The following is a 12,278-nucleotide window of genomic DNA, read 5'->3' as shown; positions in this document are numbered from 1 at the left end:
GTGTCTGTGATTTTTGTGGCCTCCAGAGAAACGAACCGCTTTATGCATCATACATACAAAGGCACATGCACTCCCCCCACACACATACAGATGTGTCTCTGTGCATCTCTATGTATAGGGTGTGTCTTAGATATATAGAGAGAGATGCACAAGAGACATATATATGTACAGAGACATATACATACAGAAACACACACACATATAGATACCCACAGATACTCACATATATACATACAGATGCACACATACAATATAGAAATACATATACATACAGACCCACATAAATACACAGATGCATACGCACACACGCACCGATACACAGATACAAATATAGAGACGTGCGCAACAGATATACATATACAGAAGATACATACACAGATGTATGCACACACACACACAAACACACACACAGTATTAGATTTAGAACAGACATGTTTGTCCTGAGGCAATTGTACCCCGATTTGTTCTAGACCAGAAAGGCCCCAGCACTGGTACACACATACATTGCCCTTTCAATCCAGGTTTAGTGAGCAGTTGAATGTACTGCTACTGTTCTGACATTGCAGAGTTTACTCAATGTCCTGGGACAAGCTGTTAGCAGAACTCATCCTGCAAGCCTTTTTTTTTTAGTTGGGGGAGGAGGTTGTTTCAGGACAATGGAAATGGATATCTGAACGGTCGCAACTTGTCCCCAGGATACACTGGAATCTCCTGGAACAAATGTGACATCTGTTTGTAGCTGTGCAGTATAAACCCCAAAGACAGGATGGATTGTAGATCCTGTGGAAAACTGTTGACTTAGAGTCACTGACCATCTTGTCAGATTTGAAAAATAGAGCTACTGTGTTGGAACCTCAAATTGGTGGTATTTAACAACAACCACAAAAAGCTGTTGCAAAAATAATTATTAACATGCAAATATAAATTAGTATTTTTATTTTACAGACTGGTTAACCAAAGCCAAGATTATAGTCAACATTATAGGGGCAGTGACTTTGGTCACCTAATTTTTAAGGGTCCTGCCATTAAGCTTTGGATCTGATTTTCAGAGATACAGAATACCCAAAATTTCAATGAAACCAGAAATCAATTTAAAAAACCCATTTCGTAAGTCTTGTATGCTTCACAAATTAACATGTCAGGCTGTGTCACACGCTGACGTGATAGCCTGGCAACAAGGGTGCTCTCAAAGCTTTGGCTGAAATGTAATTGCTGACAACAAAGTAGTTTCCAATGCTAAAAAAAACCACTTTCTGTTCATTGATGAAATAACTCACAAAACAAATAAGTTATGAAAAGTATGTGTGCTGGGTAGTCACAATAACCAGTAGAAATATAAAATTTGAGTCATAACACCCCACATAATTTAAATTTTGAAGCAAAACTTTTAGCAGGTTCAAAAGAGGAAAATATACATTTTCTCAAGTTTAAAAATAACTGCTTGTTTTCTTGAACACATTTTCTATATGATTGGTAGCAACATATTAACTGGACTAGGTCATCTGCAGTACTGTGTGCAGTTCTGGGCTCCACATTTTAAAAAGGATGCAGAAAAGTTGGAGGAGGTCCAGAGGCAGGCAACAAAAATGATCAAGGGCTTGGAAAGCAAGTCCTACAAGGAGAGGCTGAAAGGCATGTTCAGCTTCTGGAAGAGGTGCTTAAGAGGGGACATAGTAGCAGTCTTCAAATACTAAACGGGCATTTTGAAGCATGGACAACTGGTGCCTCCTGATTCTGAGGGGCACCAAATTGCCAACTGGGGAAGTCCCCCAGTGGCCAATTCCTGAGCCAGCAGCAAAACCAAAAGTGTACTTCTGGTTTCGCAGCTGGCGTTTCCTGGGGGTGCATGGCCAATCTCAGGGGGTGCACATGTACCTGTGTGCACCCCCTACACATTGCCAATGCTTGGAAAGGCAAGCTTTCTGAAGAATGGAAAAAGGGATTTACCATTTCTAGTAGTCCTAGATGTACAACATCAGGGAAACTCAAAATTAAGTATGTGTGAATTGAAGTAAAAGAGGGGGAAGAACCACAAAACTAGAGAACTGAACCATTTTAACCAGGGTTTGAATTACACTTTGACTTTTGGGTGGGGAGGGGGCACGGTCTGCAAAAAAATTAAAACAATTCAGTAATTAACAAGTCCACCTAAGTGCAGAACAACCATATCGGAGACCCCTCGCCCCCCGCCAGGTTATCATTTTCAGATCTTACTGGGGTTCCTGCCTCTTATGGGGGGGCTTAACCCCCCTGAGCTCCCCCTTAATTCAAACCCTGATTTTAACTGGGTTTGAAAGACATGCACTGAAACTAGAAAGGCAATGACTAGCCTCTCTGCTTGACTTATGCTGTTTCAGTGTTCAGGGGAAGACTGACTACAGCGATTGCACGGTCCTCTCATTCTTACTTTGTGGAAACATGAAGCACATTCTAGCTATAATCAAGACGCATTGTTGGGTAGATGGAAAGGGCAGAAACTAAAATATCTGTAGGAGGGGAAAGCATCACAATATTAATGGACCTCCAACATGAAAATGAATAGTGTACATGAGAGTATGTTATCCCTTCCACTCTTTGCTAGCTGATGAAAGAGAAGTTATTTATCTGCCTTTCGTTTTCAGTCTTCTAGTGCAGAAATGTGTGGACATTTCTTTTAACCCCTTAGAGGAAGGTTCTATTAAATTCCTTCAAGGAAATGTGTCTATTCCTACACATTGAGTCTAGTTTGTTCAGTCTTCTCTAGTTTCCCAAAAAGGAATGGGGGGGAGGGTATTGACTGGGAACCTAGGAACTGGAGCTCAGTCCATAAAGAATAGTAACACAACAAGGCATATAAAAATACATATAGTCACATGGAGAAAACAGTACAGACTCAATAATGCAGAACATATTAAATGGAGACACAGAGGACTAACTTTTAACATCTGATTTTAACATTTCTTTATTCAATTGAACTGCGCCTTAATATATGCTTCATCCATTGGGTGTGATAATACGTAGATATTGACTCAACTTTTTGTAAAATGAATCCTAATGGCTATAAATGGATTTCAGCATGCCTAACATAGAAATACCTAACCTGAGAAGTAGTTTATTTTGGAGAGAATGTGTTAAAAGCAAATAGATAATTTAAAGTTGGAAACAGACAATAAGCATGTCACTACTACATTTTTATTCTTTCACTAACATTCTAGTTACCTATTGGTGGTGGGTGTTCTTTTCAAACAAAAACCTTAAGATTACATACAGATACTTAAGCCACAACATTTCCGTTTTTAGTATAACATTAACCACTTTAGTCTCATCAGCGATATTCAGTGAGAGACATCTCTCCTCCCTATCTTGGCATAAACTTTCTTCATCAATCTTTACTTGATATACAACATTTATATAGCCATTTTATAGGTAGGAAGTCACAGAATTTTAAATTTTAGCTACACTTGAAGAGCTATTTTATCAAATGGCATTTCTATTTAATGTTTATTCCATTAACAAAAGACAACATAGATGATTTTCATAACAAACATTTTACCGTGTAGATAAAAGTGCACAGTCGGATGCCTTTCCTTATTGTCACTACAGCTTATTTTCAGCAGACAGTATCACACCTGACCTTTGGTGTGCAAGCTAGTTGTGATCTGCAGACATAAGTACAAGTATTTAAATAAAATCTTGACTCTGCTGATAATGATACATCTGTTGAATGCCACAACATTTCAGGTGTGATCAACAACAGAATTAGTGGAACTGAGCTCATTCTTCCTGGCTGCAACATACACAAAATGTCTTGAAACACCTAAGAAAAGATAGGCAGGAAGAAATAAAAGTTTTTTTCTTAATACAGCTTCTTTCCCCCACCCCATTCTGCTGCCTTCAGGTTTTCATGGTATCATTAGTATTGCTCCAACTAGCACTTTGAAACTTGGAGGGGCAAGGTTTTTGAAGAATGGAAGAAGGGATTTACCATTTCTAGTAGTACTAGATGTACAACATCAGGGAAACTCAACAGTAAGTATGTGTAAATCAAGAATGGGGGATTTTTTTTTTTTACCACCAAGCTTTGGCAACTGCCCAAAGATAGAATATTTCTTATATTTACCAGCATGTATATTTTTTTGCAGCAGGTGGTATGGATTTAAGATCTAATCTAAAAAGTACAGTTATACTCTATATACTACCCATTATCAAAACAGGAAACAACCTCTTTGCTATCTGCTCTTTAATAAAGTTAATATGCTTATCTTAATCTAAATACTACAGTCACCCACAGACCTAGGTCTAATTCCGGAACCAAGCTATCTTCCTCCTTTTGTAAGCTAGGAGAAGACAGCATATTAAGGTAATATGCTCAGCTTCTGGAGGCAACAGGCCAAATTAGAAGCTACATTAATAGACTCCTAAAGAAATCCCATAGAGTCATAGAGAAGTAGGGCTGAAAGAGATCTCCAGAGGTTATCTAGTCCAACTTCCTGCCTGAAGCAAGATCATCCCTATCCAAACAATCCCGTACAAACATAAAGACTTCCCTCAACCCTGACACAACAAACTCAACACCCTAAAGTACCCACAGGTAAAGCAGGGGAACCACAGTAGCCACTGTCCTACTTCTATAAAATGTTGTCAATATAAGCACAAGAGGTTCTGGGTAGAGGACCATGCCCCGCTCAATCGAGGAAGGCAAAAACTCCCGTTGTATGTACCAATCTGACCATGAGGTAAAATTCCCTCCTGAACCCAAATATGAAACCTCCAGCTTTGCTCCTAGCAGAAGCATCATCACACCCCAACTTTCGCTGTAGCCAACACTTAAATGTTTCTGGGGAGGCTTAAAAACAACTTGACACATATAGCAGGAAAAGGAGGAAGGCAGGGGTGAAGCAACCAGAAAAGCCCAGAAGCACTGGAAATACCCATGGTAGAAAATAGGCTACACTTAGATCATCCCTGACCAGTGGGTGTCCAACCCCTTCTTGAATACCTCCAATGATAAAGAGCCCACAACTTCCCTAGGCAGTCTATTCCACTGATTCGCTATTCTAACAGTGAAGATTTTCCAGATATCCAATATAAACTTATTTGGCTGCAGCTTCAAGCCACTGGTCCACATCCTCCCCTCTGCAGCGAGAGAGAAAAGGTACTTTCCCTCTTCTTTACGACCATCAAGTAACTGAAGACTGCTATCATGTCCCCTCTTATGCACCTCTTTTGCAAGGTGAATATGCCTAGTTCCTTCAGCCTCTCCTTGTAGGACTTGCTTTCCAAGCCCTTGATCATTTTTGTTGCCCACCTCTGGACCTCTCCAACTTCTCTGCATCCTTTTTAAAACGTGGAGTGTTGCGGAAATAGGCCAGCTACTGTGTAGCACCCATACACTGAAGGGTGTGTTCATATACTGAGGAACACTGGCCTCCTCCCATCTTTGGGCTCGTTTCTAGCCATGATCAATTAGGCCAAGAACTAGGGGGTACCGGCAAGATGATTTATTGCTCTGCAGAGGGGTGCTCCATGTCTAAAGACAAAAGAGCCCCCCACCTTGAGTTTATAGCTTGATATTTATACATTAATCGTTGCATAGCTGCACGTGCATTCAAGGTCTTTTGTCTGCTGTTACAAAGTTGCAGGATGCATAGAACAGTGTTAGGCTGTTTGGAACTAGTTCTGTGATTAACTTTGTCAGCAAAAGATTCATGGTTTTGCTTACTGTCAGCAAAAGGGTTTTTTTTAAGCTTAGGGAAAGGTCAGCAAAAGTTTAGCATTAGATCCTCTGTTCAGCAAGGGGTCATCTGCTTTTTACGGGTTATATTGTTTTTCTGACAGGAGTCCAGAACTGCACACAGTACTCCAGATTACTTCCAGATTGCCTAACCCAGGACTGGACAAGTATTTGGGCCCGAAGACCACATAGGGAGTGTTGATGAGCTGTCACAGGTCGGGTCAGCATCTCCCTGCCCTCCCCCGAACAACTCTCCAAAACTCCCTACGGGGCTTTGGGCAGGTAGGGAGCAATGTTTGGGAGTGGGATGGCCATGATCTGCTCCCTGAACACCCTGCCCTAAGTGGGAGGCAGGGGCAGGCATGTGTGCATGGGGACTACCTGGGCATTAGGTCCCAGGAGCCAGCCAGGGATGAAGGGAGGGAGGAGGAGACAGGGGGGCGTATGCAGCAGAGCTCATCGGGTCTGCAGCTGACCCCACAGCTGTCTGCAGCTCATCCAGTCTGTAACTGACCCCTTGGCCACATGGGGCAGCCATAGACTAGGCGAGCACTAATGCACATGGCTTCTGGCAGGGCTATTCCCAGTGAGGCTGCAGCCAGGTGGGTGCTGCTCTGCTCCCCTCACCTCCAGTGAGAGCCACCCAATGGAAGTTTCCCTCCCGCCTGCCTACTCAGAGCAGCGCAGCAGGGACAGGACTGGGGGAAGGAGCCACCACTGGAAGTGAGGACAGCATAGCAGTGCCTGGTCGGCTGCAGCAGCATGGAAGGCCTCTGGGGTTGTTCTGCTTCCCCTCATCTCCAGCTCCTGCCCCTGCTGCACAGCTCCAAGTAAGTGGGCAGGCATGGGGGGGGGGGAGCTTCAGCTAGGGAGCCCCTGCCTGTATGCAGGGCTCTAGCTCCAGCTTTCAGCCACCTGCCACCAGCCCACAGGTGGCTGCTCATTGTGCCAGGCAAGCAGAATGGGTGGAAGGCAGTTGGAGCCAGAGCCCCATGCACTGGGGCAGGAGCCACTTGGCTGAAGCACCCCACCCCTCCCCCCCAATTACAGCAATGCAGCAAGGGCAGGAACAGGAACCGTAGCTGGAGGCAAAGGAAGCAGAATGGGCCTGCCAGCTTGGGCCGTGGCTAGCATACACAGCCTCTGACAGGGCTGTTTCCAGTTTGGCTGCAGCTGGCCAGGTGGTGCTCTCCTCCTCCCACTCCTGCCCTTACCCCTGCTATGCCGCTCTATGCAGGCAAGAAGCTTCAGTGAGGCGGCTCCCACTAGAGGAGGAGAGCAGAGCAGCACTGGGAACAGCCCTGCCAGAAGCTGCATGTGCTGGCTGGGGCCCAGGTAGGCATGTGGCACAGACTGCCCTGGCACTGGGGCAGCAGGCCAGATCCAGGCAGTTGGTGGGCCAAATCTGGCCCACGAGTTGTATTTTGCCTAGTCCTAATCTAACCCATGCTGAGTAAAGGCACTATCACCTCCCATGTCCTGCATCTAATTACACTCCAGGGAATTATGCACAGAAAAGCAATAAATCTAAATGATGCACAGAAAAATTCAAAATGCTGCAAAATTACTTTTATTATTATTACAGCAAAAGCTTTGTTATCCAGCACCCATGGGGCATGAGGGGTGCCAGGTAACACAATACGGCAGTTAACTGAGAGGCCTAAACAGGCGACTTTGCCTGTTCAGGCCACCGCCTCTCCTGCAGTATCCGGGGCATCACTGCCCCTCCCATGGGCCCTGAGGAACAGGGAGGCAGGCCCTGCACAGGCTGCTGTGCCCCAGGCCATGGGGGCTCGGCAGCGCAGGGTGCTTTACCCCAGCCCATGGGGGCTCGGCAAAACTGGAAGTGCCACAAGCAAGCCGGCATGCCAGTTAATAGAGCATGCTGGCTTGCAAGGTGCTGGTTAACACAGCTTTTACTGTATTTATGTATTTATTACAAATTAAAATATAACACGATTTGAACCTTCTTTAGAAATATACGCAGGTACTTTGTATGGTTAGGGGGTGGGTATGGCAGTATGTAGGGCTTCTGGGGGTGTGTGGAGTTTGTGGGCAGGTGTGGGGGAGGAGAGTTGGGACCCCCCTGTTAGAAATATTATTAGAAACGCATAATGAATAGAGTGTTGTTAGAACTGCACAGTTTGCATCTCGTACTTGATAAGTAGAAACACCAAGGACATCCTCCCCCCTTTCCGTATACTAAATCACACATTCTTTCAGCCTCCCTCTGCTTTTTCTCATGTAGATTACAGAAGCTGTAATTCAACTGACTGTGTGTCCTTGAAAGAGGGGGGATTTCAACTCTTGGTGACCTAGGGAGCTTTCTGAGCGTGCGTAATTAGCTGATGCATATATGCCTATCCACCCCGCATACTTAAGTAGTTAATTATAATGAACATGCGACGTATGACGTGACGTATTTACATATATGTTTGTATGAACCAGAAATAAGTTGTAAGAGTTCCTGTTTCTGCACACGTGCCCAGGAGAAAAAGGGATAAAAGCCAGCTGAGAGTTTTCCTCGGAGGCAGAGTAATCTGAGATTTTCTGTCTCTGCTCTGACCCTATTTGCAAATACACCTTTTGTTCTGCTAATAGTGTGTGTCTGAGAGTTCTTCGCCTCCCGAGAAACGAACCGCAACATTTTGCAACACCCCCACCACACATCTTCCTCCCACCCCCTGCCTTTGGTGCAGAGTCCCTGCCACCAGTGGCTCAGCAGCAGCAGGTGGTGGGCCCTTGGGGTGCTCATGGCAGTGGCAGGCAGAGCCCTGGCAGTGTGCAGCTCTGGCTGAGTTCCAGGAGCTGCATATAGCAGCACAGAGCCGGCCAGCTGACATGTGCCTTTAGACCAAACCAGGCTAGATCTATGCCAGCATGTGGTACTTGCGGCGCTGCAGATGGGAGCTGTGGTGCCACAGAGACCACCAGGGTTCAATTATGCAATTATGTGTGATCATGCCTTTTATGTGCAGAAGTGTGTAGGTGCACAATTGCGTAATTCCCCGGGGTATACCTAATGCTTCTGTTGATGCATTCCAAAACTACATTTGCCTTTGGTTCAGCTGCATCACATTGCAGACTCATACTGAGTCTGTGATCTCCCAAGACGCCCAAGACCTTTCCCTCAGTGCTGCCAGCCAGTCAGGTGTCCCTCACTTCCTATCTGTGTTTTTGATAATTCCTCGTGTGGTGTAGCAGCCTGCATTTGTCTGCACTGAACTTCTGTCAAGCTCCTTCTGAATTGCACTCACATCCTCCAATGTGTTCACAATCCTTCCTAGTTTCATGTCATCTGGAAACTTGCTCAAGAAGCTTTCTATGCGAGCAACTGTAGTCGACAAACACGTTGATTAGCACTGGGCCCAAGATCCACCCCTGTGGGACTCCATTCGAAACCTCCTGCTGTTCTGACAGGGTTGTGTTAAGAATTAGTCCTTGCTTGCAGCTGTTGAGCCAGTTACCTATCCACCTTGTAGTAGTTTTATCCAGCCCACATTTCTCCTATCTGTTTATGAGATGATCATGTAGAACCTTGTCAAAAGCCTTACTGAAGGCGAGATACACTATATTCACAGCTTTCCCTACATCCACCCAAGCATTTACTTTGTCAAAGAAGGAGATCAGGATGCAGTCAGCCTTTTATCCTCCAAGTGCTTGCAAATAGACTTCCTTAGGATATGTTTCCTTAGAATATGCAGGTACTGAGGTGACACTAACCAGTCGATAGTTCCCCAGGTCCTCCTTCTTGCCTTTTTTAAAGAGAGGCACTAAACTGGCCCTTTTCCAGGCCTCTGGTACCTGGCCTGTCTCCCATGTCTTCATGAAAATCATTGCCAAGGGCTCTGAGATCTCCTTTACCAGTTTCTTTAGGACCCTGGGATGAAGCTCACCTGGCCCTGTTGACTTTAATTCATTCAGACCCAATAACAGCTCTCTGGCTGTCTTTTGTCATCTCCTCCCTCAGCTTGCTCCCTTCTAAATACATATTAGGGATCTTAAATTTTGGAGTCATCTTCCTTGAATAGCAGGAAAAAACAAAACAAAAACAAAACAAAAAAAAACTTAGGAGTAGTGGGGGAGTTATACAAATTGAGAGGACTACCAGGGCTTTACTGAACCCCTGAGTGACTCCGTTGGATTAGAAAAAAAAATATCCCTCCAAAATTTATGAACACACACAAAAAAACAGGCCATTTATTTTAAAGCATTCTTCTGCATACATAGCTTTCCATATACATACAAAATTAGTACTGAAATCTCATTTTTAATCATGTCATCAAATCAAAAAGTACACCTGTGACACTTAAAAATAGTTTACATTTTACAAAATTGGCACATCTGAAAAGATGTCATTAAGTGTTTCGTTATATCTATACAACATCTAAGAAAAATACGTTATTTTTAAAGGATAAGAAAAATATGAAATGTGTTACTTGTAATACTTTATCATATAAATACAAAGATACTTTTTGTTGTCACTGTAAAGACCAAGGCATATTATAAATAAGTATCCATTTCAACTCTCTGCCAGTATTTTCTGCCAGTTGTAACTAAAAGTGTTCAGAAAATGCAAACTTTGTCAGATAGCACAATCTTCTTGAGGTGTATATTTTATACCTAAGGATTTTTTTTTTTTAAACACAGTATTTATTGTAAGATCCGTGACTGCCAAGATATAAAGCTAAAGTAGGCATTTCCAGCATAGCAAAAGGTAACCATGAAGGCAAAGAACTGTAGAAAGGAAAGAGAAAATAAACAAGTTAGAAAATATAAGATTCTTAAACCTTTCTAATCTCTGAAAATTACAGGATTTAAAGAGCAAAAATATACACTAAAAGTACTCCATTCAGGCCTGAACCCAGTAATCCTTAGTCCCAGTGAATATTCTGCAACTGTAATGGGTACAACACTCATGAAATACTAGTTAATATCAGTAATGATAACAAGAACTTTACACAAAACAGTAACTTTTGCAAGATACGACTGGTGTTCCAAATGGCTTACATTGTATACTTTCCTTCATTACTCTTTCAACAGACATGTATAATTACATACAATATACATTGCATTATATTATACATAACATATTGTATAATAATATTAATATGATATATAAACTGATGTTTTATACAAATAAGGCTATTACTCAAATATCTGTATAGTCATGAGTTTGCTGTATTTGGGAAGAAACTCCAAAGAATAGCTGTTAATTTATTGAGTTAGATACAGGTTCCCAACACTATCCTGTGCTAGTGGCAAGATTCCTGTTAGTACAGCAAGTTATTTAAAATAGGCAGTTTATGATCAGCGATTCTGAATTGTGTTAAAGTAAAGATTGCTATTCTGAATTACGCTATAAAAGTATTCCAAATTAAGGAACAAATAAGGAATATTGTTCATGTTAACTATGAATATTGTTCATGTTATTATTTGCTTAAGTCTGTCACTTATACAGTAATGGACCTTAGAAAAGTATCACTAAAACTTGGCAGGAGGCAGGGCAGGGTGGCACCTTAGGCTAAAAATGGACAATCAGTCCCAGTTTAATTCAGGGATGATTGGACTCCGGGGAATCCTTTACACAGGAGGCTTACATGGCAGTTAACTGCCCCCAAATTAGCTCTGTTTGTTCTGAGGTCAGGTGTTAATTCTGATACTTCACAAGTACTTAAAATATGTGGAACAATGGGTTTGTCCATCTGTAAGGGCTGAGAGACACAGGCCAAGTACAGACAAATCAGAAAGTCAAAGGCTAAATTGATTCAATCTTTGCAGGTTAATCTAAACTGCCTAGATCAGGGGTAGGCAATTATTTTGGGCAGGGGGCTGCTTACCCAGTTTTGGCAGGCTGCATTGGTAGCCCCGCCCTGCCCTCTGGTCACCACCTTGGGACCAAATGTCCCAATGTCTTTGGTTCCAAGACACTGGTCCCATGTCCCAGGGCCAGTACCAGTGGGGCCCAAAGCAGGGCACAGGCTGGCAGGGGTCTGTGGAGCCGGGCTGGGATGCACCAGCACAGAGAGGGGGAGCTGGCCTGGCTCCATAGAGCCCCTGCCAGCTGGGACCCTGTGCTCCTGCCACCCTGCTTTGGGCACTGGGCCTGGGACACCAGTGCAGGCCCCATGCTCCCACTGGCTCCCCACCCACTTACTCCCAGTGCCCCCCAGCCTCGTGGTACAGGCAGGGGGCAGTGCAAAGCCCCAACCCCATGCTCTCCGGCAGGGAAGAAGCTGGTGCTGAGCGCAGGAAAAAGCAGCCCCTCCCCTGTCCCATGGCTGGCACTCCCTGCTGCAGTCACTCACAGCCCACACAGGGCTGTCCTGAGCTGTCACAGGCAGCCCCAAGCGGGCTGCAAGTGGCTACAGCACAAGGTACCGGCCATTGGGCAAGTAAGGGGCTGCTTTTCCCTGTGCTCAGCACCAGGCAACTGAACTCCAACTAGCTTCAAGCATCAAGGACAACAAAAAGTCCTTTTTCAGATATGTGGGGAGCCGGAGGAAAAGCAAGGGCAACATATTAAATAGGTACTTTGTGTCAGTCTTTCATCAGTCCCATGGGA

General features: G+C 44.0%; 1 protein-coding gene across 1 annotated transcript in view; it reads right to left on the bottom strand.

Annotated features, from left to right (window-relative positions):
* Positions 1–9,889: 9,889 nt before the first annotated feature.
* Positions 9,890–12,278, bottom strand: part of CMTM8 (CKLF like MARVEL transmembrane domain containing 8) — a 52,479-nt gene continuing 50,090 nt past the window's right edge. The window contains exon 4 of the mRNA XM_019536357.1: positions 9,890–10,450. Coding sequence (XP_019391902.1) covers positions 10,367–10,450 — 84 coding nt within the window. The 3' untranslated portion in view covers positions 9,890–10,366. The remainder of the gene's footprint in view (positions 10,451–12,278) is intronic.

Source organism: Crocodylus porosus, unplaced genomic scaffold, assembly GCF_001723895.1.
Source record: "Crocodylus porosus isolate Cpor-Errol unplaced genomic scaffold, CroPor_comp1, whole genome shotgun sequence".
NCBI lineage: Eukaryota > Metazoa > Chordata > Crocodylia > Crocodylidae > Crocodylus > Crocodylus porosus.
Note: the sequence above shows the minus strand (reverse complement) of the source record. Positions and strands in the feature narration are given on the sequence as shown.